Raw genomic sequence first — 19,259 nt, 5'->3', positions numbered from 1 at the left:
AAAGACATTTGCACCATAGAGACGTGGGAAGACTTCAAGAGGGAGATCAAGAAGCAGTTCTACCCCAAGGACGTGGCTTACCTGGCTAGGAAAAATATGAGGCGTCTCAAGCACACATGCTTGATGTGCGACTATGTCAAGGAATTCTCTTCACTCATGCTTGAGATTCCTAACATGACTGGGGAGGAGTTGTTATTCAACTTCATAGATAACTTGCAAGGGTGGGCCGAGTAGGAATTAAGGTGCCAAGGCGTTCAAGACCTAACCATTGCTATGGCAATAGTAGAGTCTTTAATGGATTACAAGAGGAGAGACTCCTCCAAGGTTGAGTCTTTGGAGGATAGCCATGCCACAGGTAGGGGAGACAAGGTTTCAAGGGACCACAGTGCTCCTAGAATGGGATCAGGCAAGACGCCTAACGTCCAGGAAGGAAAGGGTAAGGCGAAAAGGAAGGAGTTTACATCTAAAATCAAATGCTTCCTGTGTGATGGTCCACATTGGGCACGAGATTATCCAAAGAGGAAGACACTTAGTGCCATGATCGAGGAGAAGGAACAAGAAGGCAAAGCACATATGAGCTCAATGCAGCTATTGAGTGCTTTCCAAGTCAACCTAAAGCCTAGTACGCCTAAGACCTCTTTACTATCAGGGGTGCAAATAAAGGAGGTAAAAGGGCAGCAAGCTAAGGTAGCCCACACACACATGGACAAGGTCACTAAGGAAAAGGTGAACTCGAAGGGCAAGAGGAAGCAACGCTCCAAGCATTGAAAGTGCAGGTGTCTGCATCCATATGAGACCTCACTAGGAGACAAGGGGTCCTTCCTGTGATAGAGTATCTAGTCCGATGGAAAGGACAACCTAAGAGGCAAGTAAGTTGGGAACATGTGGATGCCTTGAGAAGGTTTTGGAAACACATCGAGAGGTTTCAAAAAGAGGCAACGACAGGGACGTCGACGACATAGGTGGGGGAGAGTGTCAGATGATGCTTTAAATGACCCTCCCCATGGGGGTTATATAGAGGGCAAGAAGCTTCTAGAGACTCCTACACTTAGCCATTGGTGGGAAAAGTGTGGAAGGTTCTAGAGATGCCTAGAGATGCCTAGAGATGTTCACACATCTCTACACTATGATGGAAGACATGAGAGGAGTCCAAGGCTTTCTAGATAATTCTAGAGATCTCTTGTATATAGACTTGTACATAAAATTGTGTAGGGTGTTTTAAAATATTCCTGATTTGTAAGGAACCCTCCAAGGTTCCGGTGAGTTTCAATGGTGTCTATAAATAGGTGAGAGCCTCATTTGGCCAAGGCACCAAAGAAGTGAGTTTCAAAGCACTTGTAAAGCTTCCTTTGAGTAATAAAACTTCCATTATTTAAGTATTGCCTACTACGCTCTCTAAAGCTTCTAAGTCGGGTACATCTTAACCTAGCAAGTTAAGCATTGGGAGTAAGGCTAACTTAGCAAGATCAAGAGTCTTGGCTTGTCTAAGTGAGCTTAGGAAAAGACTAAGTTCGTGACATTTGGAACTCATTTGAAACACTTTGGACTTTGGTTGTTTTCTATTAAACTTGAATTAATCCATATAATTAATGTAATATGAATATACTTAGCAAAGGCAAAGTATATCAGAAAATACAGCAGTTAGATCACATCCTAATACATCAAATATTGCACTATTCTGAAGGGTCCTCTCTCCCTTCATATTGAAAGGGTTGCCATCAAAACACCTCTCTATTTGGACAGTGGTAGTGCTTTGTCTGCAACATTCCAAATTAAACTACACCAACCTTACCATTTCCTACATTTTACGTCAATTGATTAATGTGCCATTTGCCTTTAGTAGTGACAGCAAAACCTGTTTTATATATGCAAGCAGACAAAACTTTACAACTAATTCTCCACTTGTTCTTCTCATCATCCAGCCTGAAATAGAAATCAACATTAACAAACTGTCCAGCAAAATGGACATGTATTCAAACGGAGAATCCAAAGACTAAAACTTCAAACACAACCTACAATGTTTGGTGGTGGATCCGGTATATAAATAAAGGGGGTTCAAAAGGCATACAAGGGAACCCAGGGAACATGGAAGAATTAATGAATAAGAAAGGTCAAATATGTTGCAAATTACATATTCCAAAAGTGTTTGACAAAAAAAAAAATGGTATCGGAAACGATATTGAGATACACTTGAGCCGAGCTGCCCCCATCGCTGTATGGCCCCAGCAAGTTATTAAAACCCTTTAACTAGTCCCCTCCAACCCCCAACAACTTGCTTGCCCACTGCTCTCTAAATCAAAACTCAAATTTCCAATCTGGTCCCTTCTTTGTATCATCCACGCCATTTAAGATCATACACAGAAGCAGATAATCCAGATAACTCAGGCTTGTCCGTTGGATGGGTCAGAAATCTAGGAAATTATTGAAGAGGTCTAGAGATGCAGTTGGAGAAGGATTGTGAGGTGTTGAAAGAAAGGTTGAAGGGCTGGGCATGAAGCTACCTTCTATCAAGCTCTTGTTACCAAAAATTGAGGGACTAGGCATGAAGCTACCTTCTATGAAGCTCTTGTTACCAAAAATTGAGGGACTAGGCATGAAGCTACCTTCTATGTAATTCTTGTTGCCATGTACAGCAGGGCTGAAATCATGAAAAATGTTCAGAGAATATGGATCGAACCCAGGAGAGAAGAAATTCGGTGAGATTGCCGGTAAAGAAGACGGTCCAGGAGAGAGAATCCCTGGAAACCATCCGCTTCTCTCAACCCCACCACCTATCTCTATCCCTTCCACAACATCCACATCCCCACTGCTTTGCATCTTCTTCTTCTTCTCCTCCTCCGCCGACACCTTGGTCTTCTCTATGCTAGCAAACCTGGCAGCCGGGGACACTGCACCACTATCAAGAGGCGCTGAGGACGACGACGAAGAAGACAAGCCCGTGAGGCGCTGCACCAGTGTCATGAACTCACTGGGCTGTGTGTGAATTATCTTTGGAGAAACAGTGTATATTATGACTGGGGGAGGATGTTGAGCCTGCGGTTGTGGCACCACCGGGGGTTTCCTGATCTTGTGTGAGTCTTTACGGACTTTGAGTGGTGTCGGCCGGGGGCCTAGGAGCTCTCTCCTGGGCGACTTGCCGCCGGAGAAGTCCGCCGAGTCCATGGTAATTGAGATTGAAAATATGGTTCCAAAGGGAAGGAGAGGAGAGGAGAGGATCAGGCGAGAGAGATACTAAGAAAATGAAGATAATAATGAACTATAATTTTCTATTGTTAGCCAAACAAGATGAATATTTAAAGTTGGTGCAAGTCAATGAAACCCAGAGGTACTCTTGATTAAGGTACAAGAGAAAAAAAAAATGTAGTGACATGTTTGGATACATGTCTTTGACATTTTATAGGGTTAAGGGCCGGTATGATATTGTGGTTTGAACATGTCCAACTTTGATACTAGTGGTGGAGGGGGGGAATGAGTCATGCGCCCTGTCAGATTGAAGGTGATGACGTAGGCCCTGCCACATGGGATAGATAGAATTGACCATGACTGGACTCTGTCTTATTTGCATATTCTATCCTTATTTATGAGTCAGTTGGGGTTTCTTAGATTGACCCAAGAGTCTTTTTGTTGGGCCTAGGGTTTGGGCCAGTTGGTGATTAGTTTTGTGGGGAAAAAGTCTGCTGGACCCCTGGGCCTTCTTCCATCTTTTATTGGAAAAGGACCTCTCATAAATTTTGGGCAAAATTGTTTCTTTCCACCTCTCCAAATTTCAAATTTTAATTCTTTCGGAGATTGGAAACACATTCCATTCTTGAAATTTTAAGTAGGTTAAGATGGGATAATTCCATTCCCATGAACGAGGTTTAAATTATGGAATACTTTACTACCCCATGAATTTTTTTTGGGTGAATCATTTTTATAAGGTTAATACTATCTAATTTATCTTATTTGTTAAATGATAATTCTTAAATTAAATTAAATCCATATCGGGATGTTGAATGTCAAAGCTCCATGTAAGAGAATGAAATGATTTCATCTTTCGTTTAAGTAGACAAGTTAAAGCCTTAATCAAAATGACTATACTAGTTGAATTAAATTGAATTTTTTGTCCTTACGCAATCTTTCTATGAAAGTTTTATAGAAAGTTGAACTTGTATTATAATGATTTTATTTGAAGGAAGAGCAAAACTAAACCAAATTTTACCATTTGCCTTTTAGACACAAATTAAGCTTTGATCATTTAAAAAAAAAAACTAATCATTTAGGAAAAAATATTTTTACAATTAAATGAACTTTTTTTTCTCGTTGAAACTTGGTTTATATCTTGCAAAATTTAAAAGTCAAAGGAAGAAAAGATAAGGAAAGAAAGAACTTTAAAAATAAAAAAATAAGTATAAATTTAATAAAAAATTTTATTTTTATTTTAAAAATAATTTTTTTTATATAAAATATAAGAACTCTAATATAAAAAGTATAAAATTATTTTATCCTTTGTTCCATAGCTTTCAACAAAGTGATAGATTCGACACAACTAACATTTAATAGTAGGTTTAAATTCATAATAAAAAACCCGTAAATAGGTTCATAGATCTCTAACTTGTGTTTCAAATACAAGTAAAGTGGTTAAACGACCTGCTTTTGTTTTGTTTGTAACCTTTTTCAAAGAGAAGGAAATGTCAATAGAAAATATCGTTTAAAAAAGTCTCATAACTTGATGGTCGGTATAACAATAATTACATTTGTTGATATACCACTAATTCATTATAATTATCATAGAATATTGACTTGCCCTCGTCTTGTTTGATTGTTTAGTGTCTTTTTTTTAAGAGAAAGAGAATGTGAATAGAAAAAAAATACTGTATGAGAAAATCTCGTAAAAATATAAAAATTTACTAAAAATCATTTTTTACATTGAATTGTAGTATTTGTTTTTTTAAAAGAGTGGTTTTATATAAAATCCATTTTTTATTTTTTATTTTTAAATTGTTATAGTCCTGCAACCCCTCCCCCACGTTTGGAAATTCAAGCGCTTACCTTTTCCACCAATCACATCCTAATTCTCAAGTAAACCATATTAAATCATGATGCTTATTTATTGAGTTTTTAAATTGAGAAAATTTCTACAGTTGATTTTGTTGGAATTAATTTTTCTAGTTGGGTGGAGGTTTGGCCCACCGGGGAGGATTTAGAGTGGTAATTGCTGGTTGTGTGCACACAATTTCATTTACATCCATGTTTAACTTGTCCGGAACTAAATGAAGTTGATCGACTTCAATTAAATTAAAATTGATATACCACTAATTCATTATAATTATCATAGAATATTGACTTGCCCTCGTCTTGTTTGATTGTTTAGTGTCTTTTTTTAAGAGAAAGAGAATGTGAATAGAAAAAAATACTGTATGAGAAAATCTCACAATCCAATGATCGATATAACAATAATTACATTCATCGATATACATACACACACTTGCTCTTTAGAGTTTTCAAATGAATTCATGTTTATGATTTTCTTGGAAAAAATGTGTAGTTCCAATTTTGATTCAAATTGATTATGTTGAATTAAACTAATGTTACATTAAATTAGTTTTGATAAATTAATAAATTGATTGTTATATATTTTAATTTAATTAAAGTCGATCAATTTCATTTAGTTCCGGAAAAGTTAAACATGGATGTAAATGAAATTGTGTGCACACAACCAGCAATTACCACTCTAAATCCTCCCCGGTGGGCCAAACCTCCACCCAACTAGAAAAATTAATTCCAACGAAATCAACTGTAGAAATTTTCTCAATTTAAAAAGTCAATAAATAAGCATCATGATTTAATATGGTTTACTTGAGAATTAGGATGTGATTGGTGGAAAAGGTAAGCGCTTGAATTTCCAAACGTGGGGGAGGGGTTGCAGGACTATAACAATTTAAAAATAAAAAATAAAAAATGGATTTTATATAAAACCACTCTTTTTAAAAAAAATACTACAATTCTACGTAAAAAAATGATTTTTAGTAAATTTTTATATTTTTATATCTAGTCAAAAGTTAAAATGTTATATATATTTAAATAATCTTTTGAAAAAAAAAAATTGACAATTGTTGAAGTTTTGTGTCTACACGTGGGTCATAACTGAAATGCCTTGTGCTGCTAGGAAATGGCTAAGCCTTGAAAAAATAACTAGGCATATTGTCAAACCTGTTCTAAGTGACCCTCTTTGGAACTCATATAGGGAGTAGGAAAGCTTCTGGAACCTCTTGAAGACATCCACTAAGGTTTTGAAGAAGCTAGAGAGATGTCCAAGTGCCCTATATGAGCTTAGGAGAAATCTAAGTTGGTGATAGTATGCTATGATTTCTTTTTCTTTCTTACCATTAATTCAAGTTATGATTTAGCAGCATCACAGAATAAATAAATGAGATTAGCCCGCACAGTCCCTAGCCTGAAGTTGGAATGTATGAGAAAATTTTGGATGAAAAGATGAATATTATATTTGATTGAAAAGTCAAAGAGGCCATTCATGAACACTTCACTTTCAAGGTTTCTGGATAATTATGGTGGGACTGAGTCAGCCTAAAAGGGAACAAGTCCAAGTGTGTATTCAAGCCTTCGAGTTGGTCCTTTAGAGTCTAAACTGAGGTGTGGGCAAAGTCCATATGAGGTCTCACTCCGGACTTGGGTTGATCAAGTCTTCAAACATGTAACAAACCTTAGGCTTATGAGTTCTACTTGGTGAGAACATTGGAATTTATCTTACAAACCCCAGTTTCTAGATTCATGACTGTTACCTAACATTAATTTGAGTGATAACTGATAAACTTCTCTTCAGTGTTATTTAATTGAAGGGGCGTGGTCAACACTCCTCCTCCCTTTCATTTTGTTGTTAAGGGGCCATTTCAAAATTAAGTGCCTAGCTCACAGTTGAACATTTGCCTTGGGAATTCTGTGGAGAGTACCATTTCCCTGAGGTTAAGGATAACAAGTGAACCACCATAATCTCTATACATGTATCAGAATTGGTGATGGGAATTCATACTTAATCTTATTGATCTTATAGTTTTCAGGTATCAGCCACTGAATTAGGGGGAGACAATAGGTTTGGACAGTGCTGGCTGTGTCCAGCACTTGCTGGAAGGGGAAGATTTGACTTGCTTTCATGGCCCAGCATGGTAGGTTTTTGAGTGGGAAGCGACGGATACTAAAACAGAATTTGTAACAACAGCAAGTAATCTGATTCTAGGTGCAGTCCATTAAACTAGTAATGTAATGTTTCAATCCGGTAATGAGATTGATTGTCATCCCTTGCTCTAAGCTTAAAAATGTAGGAAGTTTACATTTTACATTGCATTCATGAATTAATGGAGTAGGATTTGGAGTGGACTTGTGCTGTCGTAGTGATGGAAACGAGTGTTTCTCACCAAGGTACATCCTTGATGAGTTGATTCAAGAGCCTGGCCACTAGTTCAGTCCTTGATGGGTCTATTTTCGCCAAAAGGGTATGTTTTTGAAGGCAAGGGCATGAGAGGCTGTCACTAACTATTTTGGTGTGTGAACTGTATGTTTCATTTCCTTGGCTGACTGTGACATGCCATGGAGAATTCAATGATTGAATGTACATTTTAGTAACAGGGACGATCTCTCCATTACTTTCCAGATCTTATATGGTACGGGAGGAGGGGGCTACTGCTGTTTGTCAAGCCACAATCAACACTTTTTCTCCTTTTATCTAGTTTGTATTTTCCAGTTTTCCCCTCTGCAATCTATCAGTCATGAATAATATACAGCGGCCACTTCATGATAATCACCATGGGAGATTACCAATTTGATAACTTTGATGGATTTGCATTTTCTCCATGGCCTCATCATACTTGTTGAATAAACTTTGTGACACTATAGTTACGTACCGTCTCAGCTGAGTATTTTATGGCAGGAAGGCAGGCAGGCAGGCAGGCAGGCAAGATTACTTGAACCTACTATATGCTGTGATCATTTGCGTATAAAATTAGGTGCACGTGCTACATATCTGAAGTCTGTTCTAATCACAGAAATAAAGCTTTTCAAATGTGCATTAAAATTTGCATTCCTCAACTCCAAGAGAGAGGCCGGTGACAGTCACACTGCAACACTTTCTGGAACTGCTCATCTTGGTCATTGATCAAGATGCCACAAGCCAAAGGACAAGGCCAAGTGGCGCATGATCATGCACTGCCCTAACATTTAGGGCACCGCCCAAGACAGTGGTCCTGTTTCTATTTTATCGACTAGGCATGCAACATCTATTACCAACTAGCTTACAATTGTGATAGTAGCCAGGCTTTATGGTAGTATACTCTGGCCTAATTTTTCCAAATCATGTCTTCAAAACTTCGCCCATCCAGCCTATGGAACTACTTTTCCACCAAAATTTGGCAGCAATTAAGTTTTGGGTCCTTCTACTGCAGCCTGGAAATTTCAAAAACATGGCTTTCTACTGCAGCTGGCCAGTTGACAAATGCAGAATAGTCAATCAAGTTTATCCACATAATCATTTCCCTGCTTCAGCATCTCCCCTATATATTATTTTGGACCACATGTCAGCTTCTGTTTTTCCATTCCATTGCACTTGGGCATGTCTACTTGATTATGAGGAATCAAAAGAAATGGAGTTATTCCTTTGTTTTACTTGAACTTTTGAAATAAAAGTTTATGTGGGTCCTATCATAATATGAGAAAACCCCTTCCTCAAAATTGAGGAAATTCATTCTCCCGGCCTCCTCCCTCACTCAAATTTGACACCATTAAAGTCAACCAATTTACTGGTCCCTTGAAGCCAGCTCCTCCATTGCTACACTCCAAGTCAGGCAACTTGTTAGAAAACACTCTCCACCACAGCTAACAAAGGCTATCTGGCATGATTCCCATGATAATAGGCAATATAAAAATGACAAACTAACACATAACTTCCACATACCCAAGTTTTTCTAAAAGAGTATCTCTCTACTCTTTTCTAATTCTGGCTTTGAATTACTTCTCTAACAAAACTAGTTTTCAATCTAGGGAGGGTCTGGCAAGGTGGCAGGTTGAACTTTTTGTCTCAGCAAGGAAAAAAAAAAAAAAAAAAAAAAAAAAAAAAGCAAAAATGCCTTTTCACTTTCCAGTGATTGCGAAAAAGCATGGAATGGATGGTCAGTTTTTCAAGGACAAAATTGGTAGCAGTAATGAAGTCATGTAAGTCACACACTCATAAAGTCCGGGGCCTATATAACCTTCTAGCATCGAACATTCTAATTCACTGGACTTCTTTCTTTCTTTCTTGGCACTTAAACTGCATCTCTGCTTTCAGACTCTGCATCCAAGTAATCTTCTTTCCATCTTTCTCTTGCCTCCATTTTTTTTTTCATTCATGCTTTTGTTATTACATGTCAAAGGATGATCTTTATGTCCCAATATGAATTCAGCACTTATTTTGTAACTTCATAAATAAATGAACTGTCATTGAATTTGGATAAACTAATTATTTTTGACAATTCCTTTATTTGTTGAATCAGCGGCTGCAAAAATAGAGGCGAAGAGAGAGCCTAGAATGGAGCACTCAGAGAATGTTTCTGGGATGTATGAAGCTGTATCCATGCCAAGGACTGGAAAGGATTCCATTTTCATACCAGGTAGAAAATCCAGCAGCAGAAGCTCAAGTGTGGTTCAACCTCAAGATGACAAAGATGAGGCTGGAATTAGGATACAAAAGAAGCGAAGCTTTAACAGGGAAAAGGAATTAGCAAGTGGAAAAGCTGTTCGCAAAACAAAGTCACTAAGTTCCCAATTCTTAGTTAATATAGATGAACTTTTTAATAATGTTGCTGGGAGCTTTGATGAAAAAGGTTCCATTCCTAGCAGGGCATCTAGCAATGGCTTAGGCTTCTCCACCCCACTAGCTGGATCCGTCTTGCCCTTGGATGACATTTCAGACGCCTCAAGACTGCAGATTCCCCGTCAGAGTAAGAAATTAGTCCTACTGCTAATGCTACCTCTAGAAAGGCCATTTTAACATTGCCCATCAGGGTCACTATAAAGGGGGGATTTTTTTCTTTTCTGTTTTAATTAAATACAATTTGCAAAGTTCTTTTTTTTTTCCATGATTGAATGGACACTTGCATCTAAGACTCTCTGCTGATTTAGTAAAAACCCTTTAAGAAGGACTTCTTGGTCGCTTGGGCTTGGAGAAGGTTTTTGAAGTTTCCAAATTCACTTTTCTTCCATCCATCTCCTCGGCAACTAATTAATGAAAATTTCTCATGAAGTGAGAAAATGGAACCAACATGTCCTTCTGCAGCCACTCATGAGGCTGGGATAAATTTGGAGACAAATTTGGACTAACCTACCTATCTCATATGCAGAAGATAGTGCAACAAGGCAGTCTCGGTCAGCTCATGAGAAGGATCAGGATTCTTGTGGGTGGAGGAAAACAAACAGCAAACCTACCTTACCAATATATCTCAAGGTAATTCTGTCTACTTGAGGCAAAACATTGCTCCTGCTAATTTTTTTACTAATTTTAGAAAGTTAAGATGTGATCAGTTCATATAATTCCCACTGCTTGTTTTGCAGTTTGAAGATGTCAAATACAAAGTGGTAACAAAGGGAGGAAAGAGCTCTGATGAGAAGCATATATTACATGGCATTACTGGTTCAGTAGATCCAGGGGAGGTCTTAGCACTTATGGGGCCATCTGGTGGTGGTAAAACAACATTACTCAATCTCCTCAGTGGAAAGGTCAAAACCAACAGTGGTAGGATCACTTATAATGATCAACCATATGCTAAAACACTCAAGCATAGGTACAGGGGTTATTCATTTATATGCACATAAAATGTACGTTCAGAAGCATTATATATGTCGTGTATAGACTGATATTAATGAGGATGAGCAGGATTGGATTCGTGCTGCAAGATGACATTGTGTTTCCCCACCTTACAGTCAAAGAAACTCTAACATATGCAGCTTTGCTTCGTCTTCCCAATACATTAACCAGACAGCAGAAAAAGGAAAGAGTCATGGATATTATCAGTGAGCTAGATCTTGAAAGGTACTTTCTTGATAATTTCATGTCCAATGCTGTATGAAAACTAACTACTAAATGTTTATTGGTCATTATGACCGATTATAACCTAGATTTCTTCGATTTTATTCTTTGGAAGGTCTTGACAAACAATCACAACTAATATCCCTCCACGGATTTCATCTGATAAAAGTAAACTTATAGTCTGCAAGGTCTTGTTACTTAGCATAGGTGCTCCACACATAGATGCTCCCCCTACTCAAAATTCCCTGTATTCATTCTCATTTAATGATGTGGCTCAACTTTTTACAAGTACAAGCATACCAATGAAATCATCAACTTGACCGGGCACATGAGAGTACCATTTATATCATTAATTTATATACTAAAGACAGATTGTCCATACCATATATAGAGGTTAGCTTCTATTTAGTAACCACTGGTTTAAAAGTAAAAACATTACTGTTTGGTTTTAGGTGCCAAAACACAATAATTGGTGGTGCATTAGTTAGAGGGATTTCTGGTGGTGAGAGAAAAAGAGTCTGTATCGGCAATGAAATCCTGCTCAACCCATCACTTCTCTTCCTTGATGAACCAACATCTGGTCTGGATTCAACAACTGCACTTCGGATTCTTCAGATGCTACAGAACACTGCAGAGGTAATGAAAATTTTCCCATGAACTCCAGCACTTTCTTTTCTTTTTTTTTTTTTTTTTCTCTCATTTCTGTACTTTAGGTATCTTATCTCCTGTTACAATGATCATTCTCTTGGGCTTGAAATCTGGTTGTGTTACCCAGGCTGGCAAGACAGTGGTGACTACAATTCATCAACCTTCAAGTAGACTATTCAGTATGTTTGACAAGTTAGTCCTCTTGGGTAAAGGAAACTCCTTGTACTTTGGAAAAGCCTCAGAAGCAATGCTATATTTCTCCTCAATAGGTTGTTCTCCACTTGAAGCCATGAACCCAGCAGAGTTTCTCATTGATCTTGCCAATGGAAACATAAGTAACAAATCAGTTCCATCAGAGTTGGAGGATAAGTACTCCCCCGGAAGACAAAATTTTGAAAATGAAGAGGGGAAGCCTTCTCCAGGAGAAGTCCATGAGGTCCATGACCAATACAGAACTTCCACCTTCTAATTGATAGAACTATAATGTGTTACAATCTTATCTTGAATGTTCTTTCTTGCAGTATCTTGTAGGGGCCTATGAAGAAAGAGTTGCAAACCTGGAGAAAATGAAGCTTCTAAGCCCAGTGCTGATAGACAGTGTGTCTGAGATGCAAAGGAGAGAAAATTCACCGGAATGGGGAGCAAATTGGTGGCAACAGTTTTCAATTCTTTTCAGAAGAGGCCTTAAGGAGAGACGCCATGAATATTTAAATGGTCTTCGTATAACCCAAGTTATATCCACTGCTGTAATCTTAGGATTGCTCTGGTGGCATTCTGATGCTTCATCTCCTAAGAAACTTCAAGATCAAGCAAGTGTTGCATTATCTGATTAGTACCCATTTCAGTTTTTGAATCTTTAAAAAGTGTCCCTGTATTAATTCTGGTTTAAATGATCTGCAGGCAGGGTTGCTGTTCTTCATTTCAGTCTTTTGGGGTTTCCTCCCTCTATTCACTGCTATTTTCACATTCCCTCAAGAACGAGCTATGCTGGTTAAAGAGAGATCTGTGGATATGTATAGACTCAGTGCATACTTTGTAGCAAGAAACACAAGTGATCTTCCTTTGGATCTCATCCTGCCCATATTGTTTATGTTGATAGTATATTTCATGGCAGGCTTAAAGCCTAGCTTTGCGGCATTTTCTCTAACTATGCTTACAGTTTTCCTCAGCATTTTGGCTTCCCAGGTATGAATTTATGTCATATCTTTTTATTAGCTACAAAGGGTAGTCTATTATATTTCTGCATACTAAAAAATGCCCTGAAAAGAAGAGTGATCTTCTAGACTAAAAGCCTCTGACCTTCAAAAATTTCAGGGTCTAGGAATGACCATAGGTGCAGCACTGATGGATGTGAAGAAAGCAACAACACTGGCTTCTATTACTCTGATGACCTTCATGTTATCTGGCGGATTTTTTATCCAGGTAAGACCGCCTAAAACCTATGCAAATCCTCTCATTGAAACAGAAACCAAGCAATATTAAGTGGGCAAATGGGTCAATCTTGGAAAGAGGTGAATCGCCTAGAAAATATTTTGGATTCTGCTAGGTAGCAAGACCCCTAAAAATTCCAGAAGTCAACTTTCTGAGTGATGATTGATGAGCCTGATATTACTTTCAGTATTAATGGTTGCAACTTTTGACAATGAGCGCAGGAGTTTCCATCTTTCATATCGTGGGCACGACACATCTCTTTCAACTACCATACATACAGGCTACTCCTGAAGATTCAGTATAGTTGCTCAAATTCAAATTATGAAGAAGGTCCCTGCAACTCTCCCTTCATCAGAGGACTAAAACTTAATAGGTCTGGAATGGAACTGGGAGCCATGGTAGCAATGTGTATTGGATATCGATTACTGGCCTACATATTCCTCAGGAGAATGAAACTCAGGACACTAACATAGATTACATATATTCAAAAATAAATTGAAGATATCAGCTTGATCAAGTTGATATCATAAAGAAGCCGAGTTTCTTTTGCAGCCTCATTTAGTATACCAGTTGGGATCTATGCCAGACCTCACTCCTTTTGGTATTTTCAAATAACAGAATGTATGATGGGATCTGCTTGTTATAGTGTTGAGGTAAATAAAAAGCAAGTAGTAGAATTGAATTGCCACCACTTTCAGGGAGGAAGAATTGCTACTCCACACACCATGAAAACCTTTTCACTTTACAAAAACAATGCATGGCAAGGTTTGGAATCTTAGGCAGGAGGAGGTGATTGAGTTGAGATGGCCAAAGGGTTAACCTAGTTGACTTGGTTGATTATAACAGGTGAATCAATACAAGAGTGGGATAAGGCAGGAATAAATGACTGATATTTGCCCTTTGCTTGCTGTCCTTTTCATTTGAAGTTATCCATTCCATATTGTCCATGAGAAAACATTGAAGAATCATTGACTCATGCCATGGCAACCGCCCTCTACTTGAAATTCAGTTACTAAAGATCAACATCCTTAACTGATAAGTTTTCTTAATTTGATAATACATGAAAAATCCAATAATTTGGTGCAACAATAAACCATGGCTGAACAAGTTCTAATATAGATTTCTTCTAAATTTCCAATGATCAGTCGTCAGATCCCTTTAACTGCACATAATGAAATTACTAATCCACATCTCCCCTAGTGAACACAATTAGATGGGCAAAATTTCATAGTGGACAATAGAGGATTAATGTCAACACCTTTTCTCAAACAACTTGGTGCCAAGGGCTCATGGGCAGGCATGGTGCATCCATGAGAACCTTGAGGGAGAGACAAGACATAGAATGATACAATTACAATGTGTGCAACCTAAGTGGTGTGAGGAGCAGCACTTGGGAAGGCATGAGTGGTTTCATACAACATAACGATGTGCTACAGCTAACATAGTAGCGTGCACAACATGCACAACAATGAGACAGTATGCACAACAACGTGCACAACAACAATATGGTATGCACAACAACATGCACAATAACAACACGGTGTGCATAGCAGCGTGCACAACAACAATATGATATGCACAGCAGCATGCCACTCAAGACACAACATTTTGACTCATAAGTATGTGGCACCAAGGCCTCATGAGACAACACCTTAATTTTATGAGTGGCCTATGATCAAGGCAAGATGAGATGGGGGCTAGTGAGGGGTAACACATGGCACGATCCTGACTTGGCCAAAATTCAAGTGGTGAATTTTGGTATGGTGGCTCTTTTCTTTTAAAGAGGAACCTTCAAGAAGGAGACTCCAAGTGGAAGGAGAATTTTATGAATTTTCTTGAATTAATTAAAATTTATTGTCCCCTCGAGCATGGGTGATGTCTTCTCTAGAAACTTCCTAAATGGTTAAAAATGCTCTTTAGGGGAGGGTGAGTGACTCAAGGGAGACAAGGTGACATGGGCGTGGCCACATCTAAGGGCCTCAGTGCAAGGCCTCAAATACAAGCAAGGCACATGGGCAAGCCTTATTACTAACCCACACATGAGCTCTACAACGTGTGGTGGTGTGCAACCTATGACCATAATGAAATGTGGTCCAAGGGCACAATGCCTCGTGCAATAAGACCATTTGGCACAAGGGTATAATGCCTTGTGCACAGAGATGAGAGAGGTCGACTTAGACGTAATGCCTAAGGCTTGACACAAGAGAGCAATGCCTTGTGTGTGGAGTTAAGGAGTCATGGGCTCAATGTCATAACTTGTTGCTGCACCAAAAAGAGGACTTGAGCATGGCATGATGTTGCAGCAGCAACAAGACATATGCTTACAATAGGTTGCTTAGAGACACAATAGCAAGTTGATTGGTTGCACAGATTGATTCAAGTGCATGAGTGGACTAACTCAAGACACTTGACTAGGCAAACTTGAGGTAGAACCGTAGAACATAAGAAAGACATCTTGACATTGGGGCAAGCCTAAGAAAGACGTGTTGCATCACGAACTAGGGACTTGAAGGGCGAATGTGTGGATTGATGCAAAAGGTCTACAAGAGGAGTTTCAAATGAATGAAGAATGGGGCGAAAATGTTTGAAATCTTAGAGTTTGATTCAAATTGTGATTGTTATTTGAGTTTGAATAGAAGCTTAGATTCTAATTGTAATTGTAGTTTAAGTAGGACTAGGATTGCTTACTTCTAGTCAAATAGGGAGTGGTTGGTGCCAAACCTGTAAAAAGCAGGATTGAAGTGCCTTAAAAAATTATTAGAGAGGGAGATAATAATATATGTATATTAGAAAAGGAGAGCCTTCTTAAAACATAGCATGAGAAAGCTTGAACTCATCACAGAGATCGTGAGAATCTTGTTGTTATATCTTGTATGATTATTTAGAAGAGATAAAATACAAGCTACGGATTGAGTCTTGTAACCTCATATGTCTTTATGAGTTTTCTTGATTACAATCTTATGTGGGTTTTGGTACGCTGGCTTAAAGGCTTTCTAAGCGTGCACGTAGAGACGTGAAAAACTAAAAACTAAAAACTTGTTTCGTGGATGTGACAGTTAGCATAAGAAAAAGGCATGCTTTGTTCTTTTTATCAGATGAGTGAACTCTTGTTGACCTTGTAACAATCATAGAGATGTAAAAAGGCTGCGTCTGTCATCTATCCTCGTCATCTTCCCTGGTTTTGTCCTTGTCCAAGGCCTATAAAACTGTCCCCTCCTTTTCTGATGGGAACGTGGGAACTCATTAATTGTTAGCATGCATGAGTATCCTCTATTTGATCACACTGGGAATAAGTCTATTACAGGTGATCGATTCACTGAGATTGAACGCCTAGTCAGAAGCAAGTAGCAGAACAGAAGTAACAAACTGGAAAATCAAAGCTTCTGAGTCAATTACACAGTTGATTTCTGTGAATCATAGACAACTCGCTTTAAACAACACCAACCAACATTCGACATATATTTTCAACACTACTATCTCATGACAACATAACTTAACCATCACTTTAAACAATGCAACACTACCTCACAAGTCACATATAAATCACACATGCAATATCATATATTCCAGCACTACTAGTCTGGAACTTCTGAGTACAAACCTAACCTGGAACCAAAGAACATCTTGGTTCGGGCATCAAGCATAACATGCCTTATTCGCAATATGATAGGACAATTTCTTCAACCCCAACTTATTCCATAACTTGATGAGATTTTATTCATCACGAATTCATTAAGTCAATTGTATCCTCCACGCCCGGTTGTATTGTAGGCAGCTTCAAGAACCCTTCGTCCTGCAAAATGAAAAATATAAGTGCATTTTATTGGAGTTTTCTGGTCACCATTTCTATAAATATATATATATATATATATATATATATATATATATATATATATATAGACATACATATATATATATATAGTATTGAGTGCTGGATCACAGGATTAAAATACAAAGGATATGTCAAAGATAATCAGTAGTCTCCATGTAGGTGGCCATCTAGCAACTAACCAAGTTTTAGTTGTGGTGTGGCAGTAGCAATCTCAGTGGAAATCAGAAGGACGATTGCTACAAAAATGGCCATTATCATGATTTGGGATGCCTCAATGAAAGCCATTTTTGCCATAGCTACTATGGAGGATAAAGGCAGCACCAGCACAATAAAATAAGAAGCAGCTGAGAAAGGTTGAGAATGAAAAGAGACCCTTGTGTTGAACTCATACTTATAGCCAAACATGAAGGGAAAACACAGAGACTTGGTCCCAAATCTGGTTGAGGGAACTTCCTCTACTCATGACGTGGCAAAAACTGATCAGAAATGATTTCATTTAAAAATTTCAGTAATATTATTTTAAAGTTAAAAAGGGGCCCTTTAATTTTTGTTTTTAAGCCAAATATATTGCATTAATTCACAAATTGACATTCAAGGTTGGTGGAGGTCTACTACCGGCATCTAGGATGCAGACTTGCAGCTAAGCAGCGTCCAATTCTGGGAGTTGTATAAAGGCAAACCTTTTCGTGAGGGTATAAGTTATTTATAGGTCCCGTTACATTAAAATAAAGGATCGAACTTTCTGTATAAATAAATTATACCACCAAGAAGAAAAAAATAAAATAAAAATCATCAGCTAGCTGAAGTTGGCCTGCTACTCGTGATTTACCCGGTCAAGATATGCTGGTCTTGATTTTCAAAGAAGGGGGAGAAGGAGAACCCTTCACTCAAGTTTGAAATAAAGGCATTGACCACAGTAACGAGTCCTTGTGTGCGAGCGTAATATAATGTAGTTTTAATATTTTATTACCATTTCTTCAAACAACTGCAGAACCATTCCACATAGGCCTCCGAAACATATATATATATATATATATATATATATAATAGAAGATTATTAATGATGCTTTTTATTTTGTTAAATCATCAGTGTTGAAAGAAATGTTCAATTTTTTCAATCTCACATCACTCAAATCCATTATTCTACAACTATGCAATACAACTCCCATTTGTAACATACAGCTTCGTAATAGAACTATGGTCTAAAACCATGATTCAAGCATCAAGTAAAAACATATATAACTTGTAATTAAGGATTAAAATAACGGTAGTTATGTATATCTATAATAAAATACATATGGATGGATATTTTGACACAAAATATTGGTGGACCCAAAATTGATAAAAACTTATAGAAACGTGTAAAAAAAAAAAAAAAAAAAACCACTATCTTAAAAATGAAATTAGAAGTATAATAGATATTTTAAAATTATTTTATTGAAGAAATTGATATATATATATATATATATATCGATAAAAAATATAAATTTTATAACTGTACATTGATTATTAAATTATATCAAATATTTTTTTATAATAATATTATGATATTTGATTATAATATGTCTATTTTTAAAATATATTTAATATTAAAATTATGATACATTTAATTCAATTGTATTAAATGATATAAAATAAATGATGATAAATTTATAATTTTTTAAATATTTAGTTAATATATTAATGATATTAAAAATACTATAAATAAAATTATCATAATATTTTTTATATTTTTGTTAATAAATTAAATGAAAAATTTTCATTTAATTATAATTAATTTATTCTTTAAAGTATTATTTTAATATTTTGTTTATATGATAACTTTTAATATATATATATATATACATATATTTGGTGCAAAAAATTTATTAAATGGTAAGTTTGCCTTAGTAGTGGGCTAAGGTTCATTCCAAACCTTTTGTTTGGGATTGGAGTCCCCTCAATTGCAAAAAAATTAGCTCATTTTTTAGCTTTCATTACGTTGTTTGCCGATATTTCTATGGTAAATATCAGGTCCACCAATACACAATATTTCAATGATATATTTTGACTCCCCTCAACTGCTGTCGATATACGATATTTCGATGATATATCAAATAGTTTTCAAATCCCCTCAATTGCAAAAATTTAGCTCATTTTTTAGCATTCACCGTGTTGATTGCCAATAGTTTTATGGTAAATATCGTTTCGATACACAATATTTCGACGATATCTCAAATAGTATCTTAATGAATCTCCTTATATTCAAATCTACAAAGGGATTTTCTTAGGGAAGTTGTGCTTTGGGCCTGTGAT

At 37.1% G+C, this 19,259-nt stretch overlaps 2 protein-coding genes across 2 annotated transcripts; one reads left to right on the top strand and one right to left on the bottom strand.

The window, feature by feature from the left end:
- Nucleotides 1–1,843: 1,843 nt before the first annotated feature.
- On the bottom strand, nt 1,844–3,429 carry LOC100854780 (protein MKS1). Its single transcript, XM_010666668.3, has one exon. It carries the CDS (start codon nt 3,160–3,162, stop codon nt 2,404–2,406), a length of 759 nt encoding a protein of 252 aa, XP_010664970.1. The 5' UTR covers nt 3,163–3,429; the 3' UTR covers nt 1,844–2,403.
- A 5,765-nt stretch (nt 3,430–9,194) lies between these two features.
- Nucleotides 9,195–14,079, top strand: LOC100256491 (ABC transporter G family member 22). Its single transcript, XM_059734968.1, has 11 exons — nt 9,195–9,329; nt 9,522–9,968; nt 10,368–10,471; nt 10,579–10,808; nt 10,901–11,056; nt 11,506–11,689; nt 11,829–12,137; nt 12,223–12,514; nt 12,606–12,886; nt 13,016–13,123; nt 13,354–14,079. Exons 2-11 carry the CDS (start codon nt 9,557–9,559, stop codon nt 13,603–13,605), a joined length of 2,328 nt encoding a protein of 775 aa, XP_059590951.1. The 5' UTR covers nt 9,195–9,329; nt 9,522–9,556; the 3' UTR covers nt 13,606–14,079.
- The last annotated feature ends 5,180 nt before the right edge of the window (nt 14,080–19,259 follow it).

Source organism: Vitis vinifera, chromosome 18, assembly GCF_030704535.1.
Source record: "Vitis vinifera cultivar Pinot Noir 40024 chromosome 18, ASM3070453v1".
In the NCBI taxonomy this organism is placed as follows: Eukaryota; Viridiplantae; Streptophyta; class Magnoliopsida; order Vitales; family Vitaceae; genus Vitis; species Vitis vinifera.
Note: the sequence above shows the minus strand (reverse complement) of the source record. Positions and strands in the feature narration are given on the sequence as shown.